We start from the raw sequence: 17401 nt of genomic DNA, 5'->3' as shown, positions 1-17401 counted from the left end.
TTTTAAGCTGCTCCGTGCCAAATGGATTAGGCAGTTCCGAAACCCATTGTCATTTGTTTGTCAGTCCTTTGCCTAATAACCTAGAAAATGGCTATCACCGATTTCTAGAATTCATCTCCCATTGACTTTAGCAGGGTTCAGATTTGGCATCCAAACTTTGATAAAGTTTGCTGAACCTCCCCAAACCACATCCAGGTACATTCAGCTAATTGCGTTTTAGTTTAATTTTAATTACGGTTAGGTCTGGCTTTCTTAATATATTTCTGTGTTTCAGCTGTTTCAGTGTTCAACTATTTTTTTTTTTTTTTTTTGATGTTTTGGAAAGAGTGGGGAAGGGGTAAAATCCTTGTTCGTTTTACTGCTCTCTGAGATTGTTTTCCTTCAATTCCCAGTACATGGAGTAAGATAAAATGCCAACAAGACATACAGCAATAAAACTTAACAGTCCAAAACAAAAAAAAGTTTTGGTTAGAGTTACATGTAGGATGCTCATTTCTATTGACTGTGTTGTCTTGTGTATCCAGATGCTGATTCTGAGGCTGAGGGACAGTGTCATGAAAATGGGTGAAGAGTTGGAAAAGGCAGCAGATTCTGAAGCTCGAGAGAAAGAAAATGCCAAGTATTATCAGATGCGCATGGAGGAAATGAAGGCAGAGATGAATGAGTTGATGCAGAGAGAGATGGAGTCTAGTCGGAGACGTGTAGAACTGGTAAGCGCCTATCTTTTATTCCTTCATGTGCAGATAAGTCAACGTTCTGCAACATTAAGCTGATCCTCAATGTTCATTTAGGGTTTACATACACTTTAAGGTGTGTATACATGTATACTAACCATGAACTTTTTTTTTATTTTCTTCCTTTTGGTCTGGTAAGTATACAATTATTTGTTATATCTGTTCGATAAGGGAAAAAATACCTGCTGATCATGTCAGAAATCTTGTAAGATGATAACTATCTATTCTCTCTGCCCGTGCAGTTGTGTTGTTCAAAGTTACCTCTGTGAACTAAAAATCACCTCCCCCATGTTATGTAAAAGAGGAGAGGGGGCAGCGTTCTGTAGTCATGTCCTAGGGTGACAATGTTGCTTCTCCATAGATACAGCATAGTATAGTCATGTCCTAGAATGAGCATTGTTACTTTACAACAGAAAGTGAGTTTTTGGCCAGATCACTAGGTAAAAATAAAGAAATTAAAAACTGAAAAAAGAAAGAAAGAAAACAAATGCAGCCACCACTTATAAAAGACTGGTAATCTGCAATTTATTATATTTTTATTCTGGGTTTTTTTATATATTTTTAAGTCTTTTTTTAGATGTGATGGTTATATAGTATCAATATACCTACAAACATCTACTTCAGCCTTGCTGTGCAGAGAATCGTCAACCCGTATCCCCAGTGAAGTACAATCATCAGATGCCTGAAAAAGGGGTTTTGTGTGGCTATGAAATGTTGCACTTTCCTGGCTGTGATCACTTTAATAAACAGTTGGATGTTATTTTCAAGATCCGTGGTGTGCTGGGGATAAATGCTCTGATTCGTGTTGATACCAGTTTCCAGCTAGGAGTGGCTACAGCACCCATTTACTTCAGGCCATCTCCAGGAATGTGTGCAATGGGAATATTCTACTTAAGCCACTGAAGCACAAGGATTAATCCAAAGTGAAGTTAATATGTCTTGTATATATTAACTTGATCCCCAAACCTTAAGCTGCTTTAAGCATTTGAATGTTTGCTTCTATTTGTATACCAAGCACATAGCTTTTTAGCTGCAGAAGCTATGATTTTGGAAGCCCCCCAACAATTGAGCCATTTTGCCTTATACAGTTACTCCTCTGCGAGATAACAAATTGACTGACTAAATCCACTTTACACATAGTAAAACTAATAAACATGAAGAAAAACAATAATAGAAGCAAGCAGACTTGTTTAATACAGAGTTAATATTCTTAATGCCAATTCTCTGAGCAACTCTTAGCAAAAACCCTAAAGTTTGTCTATTACCAGTCAAACTTTAAAAGAGTGAATTCTGATTGGTTGCCACCAGCTACCGCTTACAAATAGCACTTGAGAATAAGAACACTTAAAATAGGGCTAGTAGAGCATTGCAATCTGGAAAACACTTTACACAATTCACCTGATAGACTAGTTTAAAAAAAGAGAAAAGTAATCTGTAGAAATGATAGATGAATGAGTTTACCAGCAAATCTAGCATGAGCATTGTAGAGCAATGAGTTGCAGGATTTTTTTTTTATATATAGAAGAAACAGACATATTGCTTCATATCCCAGAGGACTGAAATCTAAGAATCTAATTCCAGCAACATGGAAAACTGAGAGCTAAGGAGATACACTTTGCCATGAACTGTGCACCCTTCAGCATGTGTGGTGTTAAATGCTGGTATGATTGCATCAAAGTTCCTGTTTGCATTTCCTCCAGTGGGAAGCTGGCCTTAACTCAATCTGACTTCTTTTTATTACCTCGATTTGGAACACTATTCCTTGTAATAACTGATTGCTGTCAGGCCAGCGTATTAAACGCTGGATGCCGGTATTAGCTCATAAAGCAAATCTCCTGGGCCAGCATATAGTTTAGAAAAAGGAAATTGTTCTTATTTGCTCCATCAGATGCCAGTGGCTGTCCCAAGTCAGAAAGAAATGAAGGTATGAAACAAAAAAGGGGCCACATTAACATTTTTTGGCTGTTAACAGATCATTTTCTGTATTAAACTATTCCATGGACATGTTCTATAACTGACATATTGCAGCAAATGTGCTTGCTAAATATATGTTTTTTTGTCATTGTTTCTTTTCTCATTGGATGTTGAAATCTCCTTTTCAAAGTGTTGTATTTGCATCCAATGAAGCAATAAAATAAAGCAGTCAAACATATTTTACTGCTGCCAGGCAGTTTGTGTCTATTTAGTGACAAAAAAAGCACAGTGTGTCAGGAGTTGGGCTGAAAATAGACCATGTGACAACCATCATTTTATATTTACCGCAAAGACAATAACATCAAAGCGTGAAGCTGTGATATATAGCCTTTCCTTTTATACGTTTTATGTAGCTGAACAAGGGAGTGCATCTTGCTATTCTTTTTTTTTCTGTGTTATTAGAGAAACCTGATATGGTAATTACTACCTCACGCTGATCAGACTGTTTCTATTATAGTTTATGAAACATTAGCTTATTTTTCTATATTTAATGAATACAGCACATTCTTTATATAATCAGGTTTCCCAGGGTCATCTAAAAAGAATGTAGTCACAGAGACATAATAATGGTTTAAAGCAGAAGTCTAGTGATTTTTTTGTTAAAATCAGCACCAAGGACAGCACTTAGGAAGAGTGTGCTGGTGACTACTTTTTTCCTTGAAATCTTCAGTCCCCTGCCCTGTGGATACCCCCCACCCCTACCACGTGTGACCTTCCCGTTCTGCAGGGGTTAATATGAGTGGCAGAACCTGTCACACGCACTTAACAAAAGTGGCAACTATGCTTGCCCCCCCATTCATAGAAACTGTACTATTGGTTTCTGCAATAAAACTTAGGCCAACCTTCCGTTCACCCATCCATCCTGCATTTATAGAGTGCCCTTCATTAATTTAACTATTTCAATACAGGGCACTTTCACCCTCTTCCTGCCCAGGCCAATTTTCAGCTTTCAGTGATGTCGCACTTTCAATGACAACTTTGCGGTCATGCAACACTGTACCCAAATAAATTTTTAATCATTTTCTTCAGACAAATAGAACTTTCTTGTGGTGGTATTTGATCACTGTTTGCTTTTTTTTTATTTTCTAAAAAAAAAAAAAAAAACTGAAAAAATACCAAACATGTTGAACTAAAACCCCTGTTTCTCTTAGTTTCTGACAGAAAATTTTGTAAATAAGTAATTTTTCTCCGTCACTGATGTGCACTGATGAGGATGCACTAATGGGCACTGATGAGGCGGCACTGATGAGGAGGCATTAATATGTGGCACTGATAGGTGGCACTGATATGCAGCACTGATGAGCACTGATAGGCGGTACTGATAGGCAGCACTGGTGGGTGGCACGGATGTGCACTGATGGACAGTACTGGGTGGCACTGATGGGCAGGCACTGAAAGGCAGCACTGATTGGCATAACTGATGGGCACAGATTGACTTCACTGATGGGCACATACTGGTGTTACTTATGGGAACAAACTGGTGTCACTAAAGGGCACAGACTGATGTCACTGGTGGGCACAGAGTGGCATCACTAATGGGCACTGTTGGGGCTGCATTGGAATCAGGGAACTGATGATCAGTGCCCTGATTGCCTTTTCACATCTTCCCTGTGAGGAGATGCTGCCGATCAGCTCTCCTCAGCTCACACCCTGTCAGTGTGAGGCGAGGAGAGCCGATTAATGGCACTTCCTTGTTTACATGTGATCACCTGTGATTGGACACAGCCGATCACATGGGCAAAGAGCCGCGCTGAGATCGGGGTTGCACTGTGTCCCGGGAACTGGGCGACGTCATATGACGTTGTCCCAGAATGAGAGCCGCGCCACTCCATCATTTGACGGCGGGCAGGCGGCAAGTAGCTAAGTAACACCCCTGGTGCTGATTTAAAAAAAAATCATTACACTTCAGCTTTAAGTCAGCTTTATGCCAGGTTCACACATGTGCGCTGTGCCTGCAGGAAACAAAGGAAAAAGGTCCTTTTTAAAATAGAAGCCGCACGGAATTTGCATGGTGCACATGTGATTTCCCATACCCAAACATGTGCTGTGTTTTCAGATGGGTTGGGGTGCCATTAACAATTAATGACACCGCCACAAGTTTGCTAAAATGCAGCATGTTTTGTCTTCAGATGCAGGAATGCATTTGATTACACAAATGCCCACTCCAGCATATATGTGAACCTAGTCTTAAAGAAGTAATAAATCTTAACAATTCTTAGATAGTTGTATTCATTTCCATTTTTTCTTTCTTTCTTCTATTTTCCTCTGGTGGCATAAGTCTGTTTGTTTTTCAACAGAAAATTCCTCTTGCAGGTACAGGGATAAGACAAACCTTTTAACACTGGCAGGGGGGCTTAAAATGTTCAGGTTGTATTTGTTTGTAAAACCTTTATCCAAAAAGGAAAAAAAAAAGTTTGATGTAACTTATTATAATGTATTAGCTAGATATTTACTTCAATGTGTTAGTGTATTTAAATCTGCTAGTACTTTAAACACTCCCCCCAGACTGACAATGCTGCTGTCCAAATTTGCCTTCTGTGCTCCTTCATCTCAAGCGGTGTTTGGATAATACAGGAGGTTAAACAAACAAAACTTGGATAGCTGCCCTACTTTGATCCTCAGTAAAAAGCCATATTTATTATACATCATCTAAAAACCAGCTCAACAAACACAGGGAAAGCGACCAGACAGGGTTAACGTGTTTTCACGCTACATAGAGCCCTTACTAATAACCTGTTAGGTCACCTGATCAGGCCTCCTGAAATTCCAACTATCAACAGGCCGCTCAGAAGAAAACCATAAAACTCTCCCATGAGTATACACTGTACACAGAACTTTTTTGTAACAAAATAACAAAGTGATAAAACACAAAAAACACAATGTTTATCAACACACATAGCTTCTCTCATCTTCAAGTGTCAATGTGTCCTTGACACTAAAAATAATAAGAGCTGGACAAAGTATTTATGGTGGGAGTCACTCACATTCAGGAGTCAAAGAACAGACACCGACATGCCAAATTCATACTCATAGAAATTAGTGAGATCCCACTCATAATTCAAACCAACTAGAATCCTTGTCTGTAAGTGGAATATCCAGAAAACGTCCCCTTTACACAACACTGAAAAACAATTACCTCGCCTCCCAGAAAGTTTTTTTCAATGTCTTGAATCTGTAAGGCTGCAGCGTCACCTCCATGGCCCTCTTTAAAATGTTTCACAATATTGGTTGCATGCTTTTTCTCCATATTTTCTCCATATTATATAAATGGTCGTGGTGGTGGTCCCACATCCTTCTAGTTGTGCAACCTACATATTTACAGATCTTACAAGTAATCAAATAAATTATGTAATGAGTATTACAGTTCATTTAAAATGCAGTTACAATTCTAAACTCTTTTCCATTACTTGCTGAAGAAAGCCTGTCTCCCTTAAAGATATGTGGGCAACAAGAAGAACCCTCACAGCCACACTTATAGTCCCTCTTAAAGTGGAGCTAAGTATACCTCTCTATTGCTCTAGAAGTAAAATAACTTAAGGAAGGATAGTTACCCAGTGAAAGAGCTTGCCAAGCTCAGCTTCAATTTGTTACTGTATTTAAATCTGCTAGTACTTCTAACACTCCCCTTCTCCCAGACTGACACAAAATCTGCCCCCTTCATCCAGAGTGGGGGCACTCTAATACAGGAGGTATGTTACTGGTCAGCTCAGCAGGTGAAAATAGAGAGGAAAAGAGCCTAAAAAAAAAAGAAATCAAATGCAGCCACCACATCTAATGATTGATAAACTGCAATATATTGCATTTTTGGTTTTGGGTTTAATACCGCTGTAAAGAAGACTTATACTATAGAAGTTGTGCTCAAAAGAGGCACAAAGCCTTAAAATTATCTGCATTTATACAGTTATGAGTATCAGCGCACAGTTGTGCACAGTAGTTCCTAGGAAAAAGATGTGCTCTGTTAATTTAAGATCAAGACAAAGGTACATTTTAACTTATAGCATCCAGCCATTCAGTACATCGAAAAATATTTGGTGACTGGTTGCTATAGATTACAGAATATCGCATATCAACATTTCTCTTTTCATTGATATTTTATACTTATAAGTGCTAAGTGTAAAAAATCAGTCCACCCACCCGAAGGTAATGATATGTGTGATGTGTCAGGCCCTGGCCTCTTATATGTACAGTGCCTTGAAAAAGTATTCTTACCCCTTGAAATTTTCTACATTTTGTCATGTTACAACCAAAAACCTAAACATATTTTATTGGGATTTTATGTGATAGACCAACACAAAATGGCACATAATTGTGAAGTGGAGGGAAAATGATAAATGGTTTTCAACATTTTTTACAAATAAATATGTGTGTGTGCATTTATATTCATCCCCCTGATTCAATACTTTGTAGAACCACCTTTCACTGCAATTACAGCCGCAAGTCTTTTTGGAGATGTCTCTACCAGCTTTGAAAATCTAGAGAGTGATATTTTTGCCCATTCTTCTTTGCAAAATAGCTCACACCATACGTGCATGAAAACTGATGGGAACTGATGGGAAAACTGAGCAGATTTCACGTGCTGAGACATCAGTTTACCTCAGTTTCATATCAGTTTTCCTTAGTTTTCATACACGTGCACATCAGCTTTCATGTGCCCTATTAACACCAATGTTGATGTCATGTCAGTTTTTTTCCCGTGCAGAAAACTGCATACATGTTGCAGATTCCTGCGTAGAAAAAACCCACAGGGTGTGGTGTGAATATAGAACCATTGTTTTTTTTTTGAGCCCTTGCCGAGTGCATGCAGAAAAACTGAAATCTCTGCACCATGGTATGAACAAGGCCTTAGCCCTCAGGCATCTATCAATATTCAAATACTAGTTCTTGGCATACATAGCCTTTAAATTAAAGCAGAACTAAACCCTCCAATTTTCCTCCTCCTGTTTTCAGCCAAAGAAGGTGCCATCTTGGCCTCTGTTTTATCTTCAACTGCCATGATGCTGCACATATAGTCAGGTATGACACCAGCCATTTGATGGTTTGACAGTTTGATTAAGAGCGCAACCAATGTGACAGTTAGAGCTCATTTACACTTGCTTCAGCTTTAACACACATTAACGGCTAGTTTACACTTGCTTCAAAACAAGGCTTTGGACCGGCTTTGTTAAAGCTCCTGTCACTAAATAAAATAGTTAGATTTCAGTCTTGTTTACACCTTGCTTTTGCTTTTCTTTGCTTCGGCTTTGCTTCAAAAATTATACCCCATGTAGCGTAAGTGGTGCTTCAAAGCGTCTTCAAAGCCTCCATAGAAGTCTATGACAAAGCTAGCTTGAAGCCCCACTGAAGCCCCACAAAGCTCCACCAAAGTCTCATTGAAGCACCATCGAAGCACCAAGGTGTAAACATGACTGTATACTAACCATTTTATTTGGTGACAGGAGCTTTGACTGACATTCAGAGAGCTTTAACAAATCGTGTCCGAAGCCTTGTTTTGAAGTAAGTGTAAAGTAGCCCTTACATTCCCATCATCTGCCAGGAATATAACTGTTTTTGAAACTGTTAAATTATTGGGTTTAATTCTGTTTTAATATGCATAACAATATTTATGCTTTATGATGAACATTTGAGAAAAATAACTTAGAGGAAATTGTTTTAGATAATTCAGCATTCCTAGCCTTTCTCATAACCTTCAGGTAACCATTTTACCTACTATCAACACTCATTTCTTATTGGCCAGAACTTTCTCCAGAAATCTTTTGCTCAGGGATGCCTGTCCGCTTCCTGTCACTGGACTTTCGGCGTTTCAGTGGTTAACAGCTTTGGGTCATCTGGCAGAATAGCAGTACAAATAGTCCCATGGGGGCATGCCCCCTCCTTCCTCGACCTACATTGAGAAACATTCTTTCATTGATTACACTGTCTGTAACACAATCTATAAATGGGAGAGAGTCTGATCAGTCACAAGATTCTCTACCCTATTGACAGATCATGTTAAAGGCAATATAATCATTGGAGTTTTTCATTATCTGGGGAGTTAAATAATTCCTAATCCAGATATCTCTAAGGATTCTTGCTGTGCTGACTGTCTTTATCAACATGAGGTATTGTTATGTAAGCCTTTAGTACAGTGGTTCTCAACCTGGGGGTCGAATGACTATTTGCCAGGGGTCACCGAATCCTGGGCTGGTCCTGGAGCCTGTGGCCGCCCACTTAGCCTCTTCGCAGCCGCCCATTCAGTTCACGGCATGGCTGGGGGACAGAGACTAGAGGTCAGCTGACTGGTGAGGAAAGTGAAGTGGGAGGGGGAGGAGACCCTATCTCCTGATTTCGGCATAGGTGTCACTGCTGCAAGACACCACAAAGCCGGAGACACCATGAGTAACACTACCTGTGATTATAGTTGCCATTAAAAGTCCCCACAATTCTCAGATCAGCAGATGACCTTGATCAACAGCACCTAAGTTGGCTGATCAGAACTCCCCCCAGCACTGCCACTCATCCCATTCCCCCCACCAAGGAGTAAGAGAAAGAATAAAAATAGAGAATACATGGAAGGGAGAGGAAAAGAGGGGGAGGAACAAAGAAAAGGGGAGAGAAAAAAATAATAGAAAGAACAAGAAAGATGGCTAGGGATGGGGGGAAAAAAAACAAGAAAATAGGATTGAGAGATATAAAAGGGAAAGATAGGAGAACAAAGAGAGAGAGTGGTACATCCTAAAATGTACCATAAGGGGTTTTAATACTGTACGAGTGGAAGGGACTCAGGGAGCACTAAATGTCCATGGGTTAGGGGCGCAATTTACTTGTCTTGCTTTGGGTACTGAAACGCTGTGAAAATAATTTTACTGTTAGGGGTCCCCACAACTTGGGATATTTTATCAAGGAGTCACAGCCCTAGAAAGGTTGAGAACCACTGCTTTAGTAGGTTACAGTATTTGCAAAATGATGATGTATATAGAAAGTGCCATGATAGATGGATTCAAATTCTAAAGGCATGTTGATGGGTTAAAGGTTTCCTATCAAAAAAATGTCTTCAATTTAGGACATTTTCAAGCATTCATAGTCAATGTATGGGTAAAATATGTGTGACGTTATGTGTGGTGTCATGTATGTATACTTACATTATACTTACTTACATATATATACTTACATATATATGTGTGGGTTAACTGGTTGCTTAGCATCTGGGCTGGTACTGCAGAGGCATCAGAGCAGTGGTGACTTTTTTTTAGAGTTAGGTTTTTGGAGCAGATAGTGTGGGTTGGAGCACGGTCCCTTATGGCTACAGACTGATTAGCCCACTATCTGGCTACTAGATCCACACTGGGTCTACAACAAAGGTTACATTCCATGAGGACCTTACCAACTCATATGTTTTTTTCCAAAAATGTAAAATTTATTTCGGCAAATACATGGCAAGTGAAAAGATATCCTACTTGGTTTTGTTAGATTTACTATAATGTAAAAGTACACCATTGTCAACAACATTTGTTAGCCCCTTGGCATTGGCATCTCCAGGTCATTTAAGGGGTTTTTGATGCTGGGAGGCGGGGGGTTATGATCATGTGACCATAGGGACTGGCTGTCACAGCAGTCACATGATTAGAAAGCTACCGAATGCAAGTAGCAAACGGGAGCTTTCCATTAATCACACAGGGCATGCGCTCTTGGCACATTCTGGTACGCAAATATACAACCTCTCACTGTGAAGGCCCACCCAATGAGAGGCTGCACATTTGCGCACTGTTGGCATGAAGGCTTTAAAATTTTAGTTACAAATTATACAATTTTTCCATATTGTTTTTGAAAACTAAAAACATAACTTTAAAGGGTAACTCCACTTTTGTGGGGTAAAAGGGAAATAACAAAAATAATATAGCGTATGCAATTGTTGAATTAATTAACTAACTGTTTTTAAAACATCGCATTTCCTTTTCAATGCACAGGCGGTGTACAGAACGCCCCCCCCCATGTAATTTCCTGCTTGTACGGTTGACTTACTGCAGAAGTCTGCACCAAGCTACATGTCAGATTTTCTGCATCCCCTGCAACAAAAAATTGAATTTTTGGTGAGATACTCTCAAAGGGAAGTAATGTCTAAAGGGATACAGGCCCTGTCACCTTTCTTATTAGGGTCCTGCAAGTTCGGCAGCTGATTGATAACCTAAAAATCACTCCCATTCACAGTCACTTTCCACGTGGACACAAACTGCTTTTTCTTCAGAATAACAAAAGGTAGGAATCCGCAGCAAACTGGCAAAAAAACGATTTTTCCAGAAGTCTGCAGTAAAGATACAAGTCAGAATTTAGGCATCATCTGCAGCAGAAATTTCATTTTTGGTGAGATACTCCCAAAGGGTTAATTACTTCAAAGGGGATGCAGACCCTGCAACTTTCCTCATTAGAAGACTGCAAGTGCATCAGCTGCTTAGATTGAATACAGACACTCCCATACAGGAACCATAAACAGGTACGACTCTGCTACCAAGTGTGTTAAAATCCTTGCAATGTACATACATCACCCAGAGGGGATTATTTTTTTCTCAACAAAAGTGGAGTTAATCTTTAAATATATTAGTGTTCTAAGTAAAGTGGTTTCTTCACATGCACACAAATGTCTTGTTCTATTGAGTATTCAGCCACAGTTTAGATGATTGTGATTTATAGTTTAAGTGTGTATGTACATATTTATTAAGATTTTTATGTAGGGTTATAAAAAATGATGCCATGGAAAATATGCAGAGGCACAGCAAGCATCACAGTGAAACATTTTAAATAATTTCACATGAACAGATGATATCTGAAAATTTCAGTTTCCTCATTACTTGATTGCTGCATGCATAAAATGTGTTCCATTGGAATACTTTAATAATTAAATGATAGTTAGGCCAAGAGTATTAATTTAATTGGCACACAAATGAAGACTAATTGGCTGAATAGTTCCAGACTGTAATATATGTACAACTAAAGCTTCTTCCATTTGGGATTAAGTACTACAGACTGGTCAGCCCATCTATGTCTGTGTTATATTTTACTCAGGGTTATCACAATGAAGTCTGGACCCAGGTTGGAATAGATCTTCAACAAAGTTTATTTCCTTCCAGCTGGAAGTAGGGTACAATAGCAATCATAAATAATAAGACAAAGAAGATAGAACAAGATGGACGGTTCTCAGTTTTTAAAGTGTTACTAAACCCACAACCGTAAAATCAGTCTGTATATGCAGTAAAGCATGCTTGTTATATTCACCGTGGAACCTAAGGGGTTAATCCTCAGCATTGTGTAAAAAGGCTGTTTAATCCTGTCTTCTATGATCCTCCCCATCTTCTACTGTCCCCAACCCATCTCCTTATAGAACAGAGGCTTGAGGACAAGCTGCACATGATCAGTTTGGTGTGTATTGCTAGAGAGTGTTTTTTTTTTCTTGGGAGAGTACATGTGATCAATATAGGGCCAATCAGCACTGCCCGGACAGAGGGTTAGGGGTCCTGCTGCCTCATAGGACAATCAGGGGAGAATAAAAACTCCTCCTGCAAGCTTTAACCAGACATTGATAAAAGTCACAAGACTGCTATACACTGCTGAGATCAGATATAGTGAATACAGGGTCCTGGGTTTAGTAACACTTTAAGTCTTAGCATCAGCTTATATGCTTGTAAAAAGCAAGGTAAGAAACTACCAAAAATTCCTATCACACCACATCTGCCTAAAGTTCATCACATAAAGTTTGTCTAAGGCCTCGTACACTAAAATCTGAAGGGAAAAGTCTGAAGACGAGCTGTCTGCAGATTTTCGGATCGTTAGTACGGTGCATTCGGCAGACAATTTGACTTTTTCATCAGACAAAAGATGGATGTGCAGGCTATAAAATCTTTGTCTGATGTGAACTCAACGTCTGATTTTCAGATGGTCAGTACAGAAATCTGTCACACAAAAGTCGAAAGTACAAACACGCATGCTCTGAATCAAGGAACGAGCTGGAAGAGTTTGGTCTTGTAAACTATTGTTTGTAATCTAGGATTAACATTCGTGACGAGGCAATTGATGAAATGTCGAAATTCTCATCTTCTTTGATGGGATAATAATGAAGCTGCTTTGCTGGTGATACTGATGTAGTTATGCCAAACATAATTTAAAAGGCCTTTGTTTTGTGCGATCTGAAAATCACGAATCAACACTCACCAAACTTCTACTAACACGAAATTAGCAGAAGGGGCCCAAAGGGTGGCGCTTGAGAAATGAACTTCCTCTTTATACTCTCATAGTACGTCACTACGTGTTTTCAAACGACAATTTGTGGATAGTTAATATGCTAGACAAAATCTTGTACATGCCCTTTTGACAAAAATCAGACGCTTGGTAGTCCAACAATCAAACCGTGTGTACAAAGCTTAAGGCTATAGGTATCTGTGCTTCATAGAGAAGATTACTCTTCACATCCTGTCCTGTACATGCCACAGGATGTGAGAGAAAATATCTCCAAAGTGTGGGAACTGCTGCTAATTGAGACTTATGAGTGTGTCCCTCTGGGTGCTGTGGTTCCTTCTACTGACTGCTGAGTCCTGTAGTGAAGTAGTAGCCGGTGGCAGGAACAAGAGGGACACTATCTGATACACCTGGAAGTGTCAGATATCAGCAGTGCTGCTAAAGCTGGCCATACACTAGCAGATTTTTAAACTAATGTTTGTATGAACATTCACATGAAAATTCTCATTGGAAAGTACCTCAAAAAAGTTTGCTTTTAATATTCGATTTTGGAGTAAATAGACTTTCCTGAATGAAAACCACATTCACCACAAATGTTCTATCCTGCTCCTTCAAATTACTCAGTGCTGCGGCAGGAGCAGCCAGTCCATAAGGGGCGCAGGGGCCCATGTTCACATGAAGGGCGCTGGACTCATAGGTTTCTATGAGTTTTTTTTTTTCAAGCCACATGATTAGAGCCAGAGGCTCTAATTGGCTTGAAAAAGGTTGGGCTCGGGGCACAAAGCACTGTGCCCCAAACCCACCCACTTATGACACTAAGGAATCAATATTCGCTACTGTCTCCTCCCGGCCAATCAAGACAGGAGGCAGATTGGGTTGGCCAGAATTAGAAGCCGAGGAAGCCACGGCACCGCAACCGTGGAGGGGTGAGTGCGGACCTGGGGGGGAGGGGTCTGCTTGCCACCCCCCCAATCGTTTAGCACCAGTCGCCACTGCACCGCAGTCAAAAGTGAACATTGATTTGACCCCACTAACTGTTCAAAGTTTGAACAAATGTGTTTAAAATGAAAAATGTCTAACAAAATTCTACTAGTGTATGGCCAGATTAACTCTGCAAGAGAGCGAAAAGTGTACTCACTGCCTGCCTTAGAAGTAAATATTCATTCTGTTTCTATCATCCTGCATTTTTTTTTTCTTTGGGGGGGGGGGGGCAACACAGTTTGTAAAGCACAACAGTAGCCCACAGTATCTAATATAAATCAATTTGCTTAGAGTAAAATTAAATCGTATTCTGGAGATTTTAACTTGCACTACAAATAGCAAGGATGATATGCGCCATGTGGTAAAGCAACATCTGCTTTGGGCAGGACGCTGTCGGTGTGAGCTGCTGCCACAAGATTCCCTCTGAGTCCCACCTGGTCTACACATATCATCAGCTGGTGACCCTTTTTCGAACTCTATACCGTAGGCATATCAGAAATTTCTATTAAAAGCTTACAACCACCCCTGAAGAAGGAGGCTAAAACAACTCCGAAACGCGTCGGATGCAAGCGTATTGGTATCAATAGCTATAAAAAATATGTGGAACTGCATTCCTTTTTTATCTATGTTATTTGTTTGATGTCTTTATGAGAATTCTTTGTAATTAATAAATTGTTGTTTACGTAAATATACTCTCCTACATATCCTTTTATATGTGCCTTTAAAGTCCACTAGGGGAATTATCTCTGTTCAAATTCTTAAATTTAGGATGTGGCACAATCTGCAGATAATTAGCCGACCAAACCCCTGTCTTCAAGCAAAGCAACCAATCAGCATGTTTACTTATTGGTTTCTATGTGTTACTACACATGGTACATGATCCCTGCTCTTGTATAACCTATTTAATAAGCCTGTGCTTGACTGCAGTTTGTAAAATGTATTTCATCAGAGCGTATCTTCTCTCACATTTTTACCAGAATTCAGGAAGCTGTACCTGTGGACCCTTGACATGAAAATATAGTGTGGGAGGTGTAGTGTTCTCTGAGGTGCCATATTTTTCCAGCACTATATTTATAAGCTGCCTCCTGGATATTCCGTGCAGCTCATAATTTTGTCCTGTGCTGCATGTTTTATCCTTTCTCAGCTGGAGACTGAGGCAACCAATCAACTTGAGACTTGGCCCTGAAGCACACAAACAAGTTATGTTTCACAGTTCACTGATTTCTGCCGCACTTCATGTCCTATAGCCTGCTAATACAATCCAAATATTTTATTTGACCCTTTGAGCAATTAGATTAGCTGTCTTTGAGGTGCCATATTTTATTATTTCTACCAAGTCATGTAGCTGAGCTTATTTTAATGCCAGTCATGTGACTGCCGATTTTCGTCAAGGAAAATGATAGCTTTTCAGTACATATTCTAATTTTTTGTTGCAATGTTTATGTAAGCGTTATTTTTGAAATGCCACTCACATGTATACTTGCCTTCTGTTCTCATGTTTTCACAAGTTTTTTCATGATTTAAGGATTGGTAGATTCCTTCTTTAGTCATTATCCATGTACTGTATACAGTATTAGATTTTGTAATTATTTCTTTTGCCAGATAACTGCTGAGAAAAAGGATAGGCAGTAGTGTTCTTATAATTTCTTTTGAATGTGATTTGGTATTCAAAGCAAACACAGCTTCCCCTATTTTATTAAAGTGATTGTAAAGTCTCAAGGTTTTTCATCTTAATGCATTAAGTTTAATAACCTTCTTTGCTGCAGCTGCCCCCAGACCTCCCTTTTTTCTTACCTGAGCCCAATCCGATCCAGCAATGTGCATGAGCCCAGCGGCTCCAGCTCCTCATTGGACAAATTGGTAGCAACAGGAGCCATTGGCTACCGCTGCTGTCAATCTAATCCAGTGACACGGGAGTGGGGCCGAGTCCCACTGTCTGTATCAATGGATGCAGCAGCAAGACTCATGAGAGAGCCTGCGTGGGTATTCTCATGGAAAGCGGTTTTCTGTGGGGGCAATGATGGGGGGGAGCCAGGAGCACTGTTGAGGCAGCCCAGAAGAGGAGGACTGGGGCTGCTCTGTGCAAAGCCCTTGCACAGAGCAGGTAAGTATAACATGTTTGTTATTTTTATTTAAAAAAAAAAACAAGCCTTTTCAACCCCTTTAACCGCTTCAGCCCCGGAAGATTTTACCCCCTTCCTGACCAGAGTGTTTTTTGCGATTCGGCACTGCGGCGCTTTAACTGACAATTGCGCGGTCGTACAACGTGTCTCCCAAACAAAATTGCCATCCTTTTTTCCCCACAAATAGAGCTTTCTTTTGCTGGTATTTGATCGCCTCTGCGATTTTTATTTTTTGCGCTGTAAACAAAATAAGAGCGACAATTTTGAAAAAAAGCATTATTTTTTACATTTTGCTATAATAAATATCCAAGGAAAACAGAAAAACCCCGCGCTATCAAAAAAGTAGCTGCAGTTCAACTGTGGATAAAGCACAAGGAAAAACAAAAAGAAAGAACTGCGCTATACGTGAAATATCAAAAAATGACTTGTGTGCAATAAGTTAATGTGCACAATAAACCCACAAAATATATCTAAACCACATTAAATCATAATAATTGTGATATAAAGTCCATAGGTGCAAAGAAGATGAGAGGAATCCTCTGATAATATCCGTGAGGGTCAGAAAAGAGAGTGGAATGACAAATACACCCTGTAAGATGATCCTCCACCACCACACATATGTGCTTACCAGATGGAAGGCACAATAAGGCACATCTCAGAATGATATCCAGGCACAATAAGGCACATCTCAGAATAATATCCAGGTCAGGCGGTGCAAATCTTTACTAGATGATGCTACGGACGTAGAGCCTATAAACATGGGTCCTGATAGCCAGCATGCGATCTCCCTCCGTGAGCGTAGCTCCAATTACACCATACCCCGAATTAGCCACATAAGGGTAGAAGAGAGGCAGCCATAGTGTAAATCCGAAAAAGGTATTTTAATAAAATAAGGTAAAAAAACTTACAAAACTGCAGTTAAAAAGAGCATTCGCCAAGCCGGCAAGCGAGCGCCCGTTCAGAAATGAGTGCGATGACGTCAGAGCGTCAACCTCCCGACGTACGTTTCGTCCTGTCACTGACATCGTCCGCCGGCGGCGCGCACGCAATGGCACAGCGGGAAATTCAAATGGACGGACCTGTAAGTCCATTTGCCCAGCCGTGCCATTCTGCCGACGTACATTGGCGTGCGCCGGTCGGGAAGGGGTTTAGCAAACATTCACTTTGCAGAGTAAACAGTGGGGCTGTTTTACTAAGACGGGAAAGTGCAAAATCTGGTGCAGCTCTGCATAGAAACCATTTTTTTTGTCAAAGCTTAATTGAACAAGCTGATTGGCTACTATGCACAGCTGCACTATATTTTGCACTGTTAATTTTAGTGAGCCAACCCCTGTGTCTGTTCCTTTAGTAAAGCAACACAAAAAATCAACCTCATATAAGACATGT

General features: G+C 40.0%; 1 protein-coding gene across 3 annotated transcripts in view; it reads left to right on the top strand.

Annotated features, from left to right (window-relative positions):
* Positions 1 to 17401, top strand: part of MYO18B (myosin XVIIIB) — an 885307-nt gene that overhangs the window by 686608 nt on the left and 181298 nt on the right. For all 3 annotated transcript variants that reach the window (XM_073629436.1, XM_073629428.1, XM_073629423.1), the window contains one exon: positions 525 to 710. In XM_073629436.1, coding sequence (XP_073485537.1) covers positions 525 to 710 — 186 coding nt within the window. The remainder of the gene's footprint in view (positions 1 to 524; positions 711 to 17401) is intronic.

This window comes from Aquarana catesbeiana, linkage group LG01 (genome assembly GCF_042186555.1).
Source record: "Aquarana catesbeiana isolate 2022-GZ linkage group LG01, ASM4218655v1, whole genome shotgun sequence".
Lineage (NCBI taxonomy): Eukaryota > Metazoa > Chordata > Amphibia > Anura > Ranidae > Aquarana > Aquarana catesbeiana.
The sequence above is the reverse complement of the archived record's forward strand: the minus strand, read 5'-3'. Positions and strand labels throughout refer to the sequence as shown.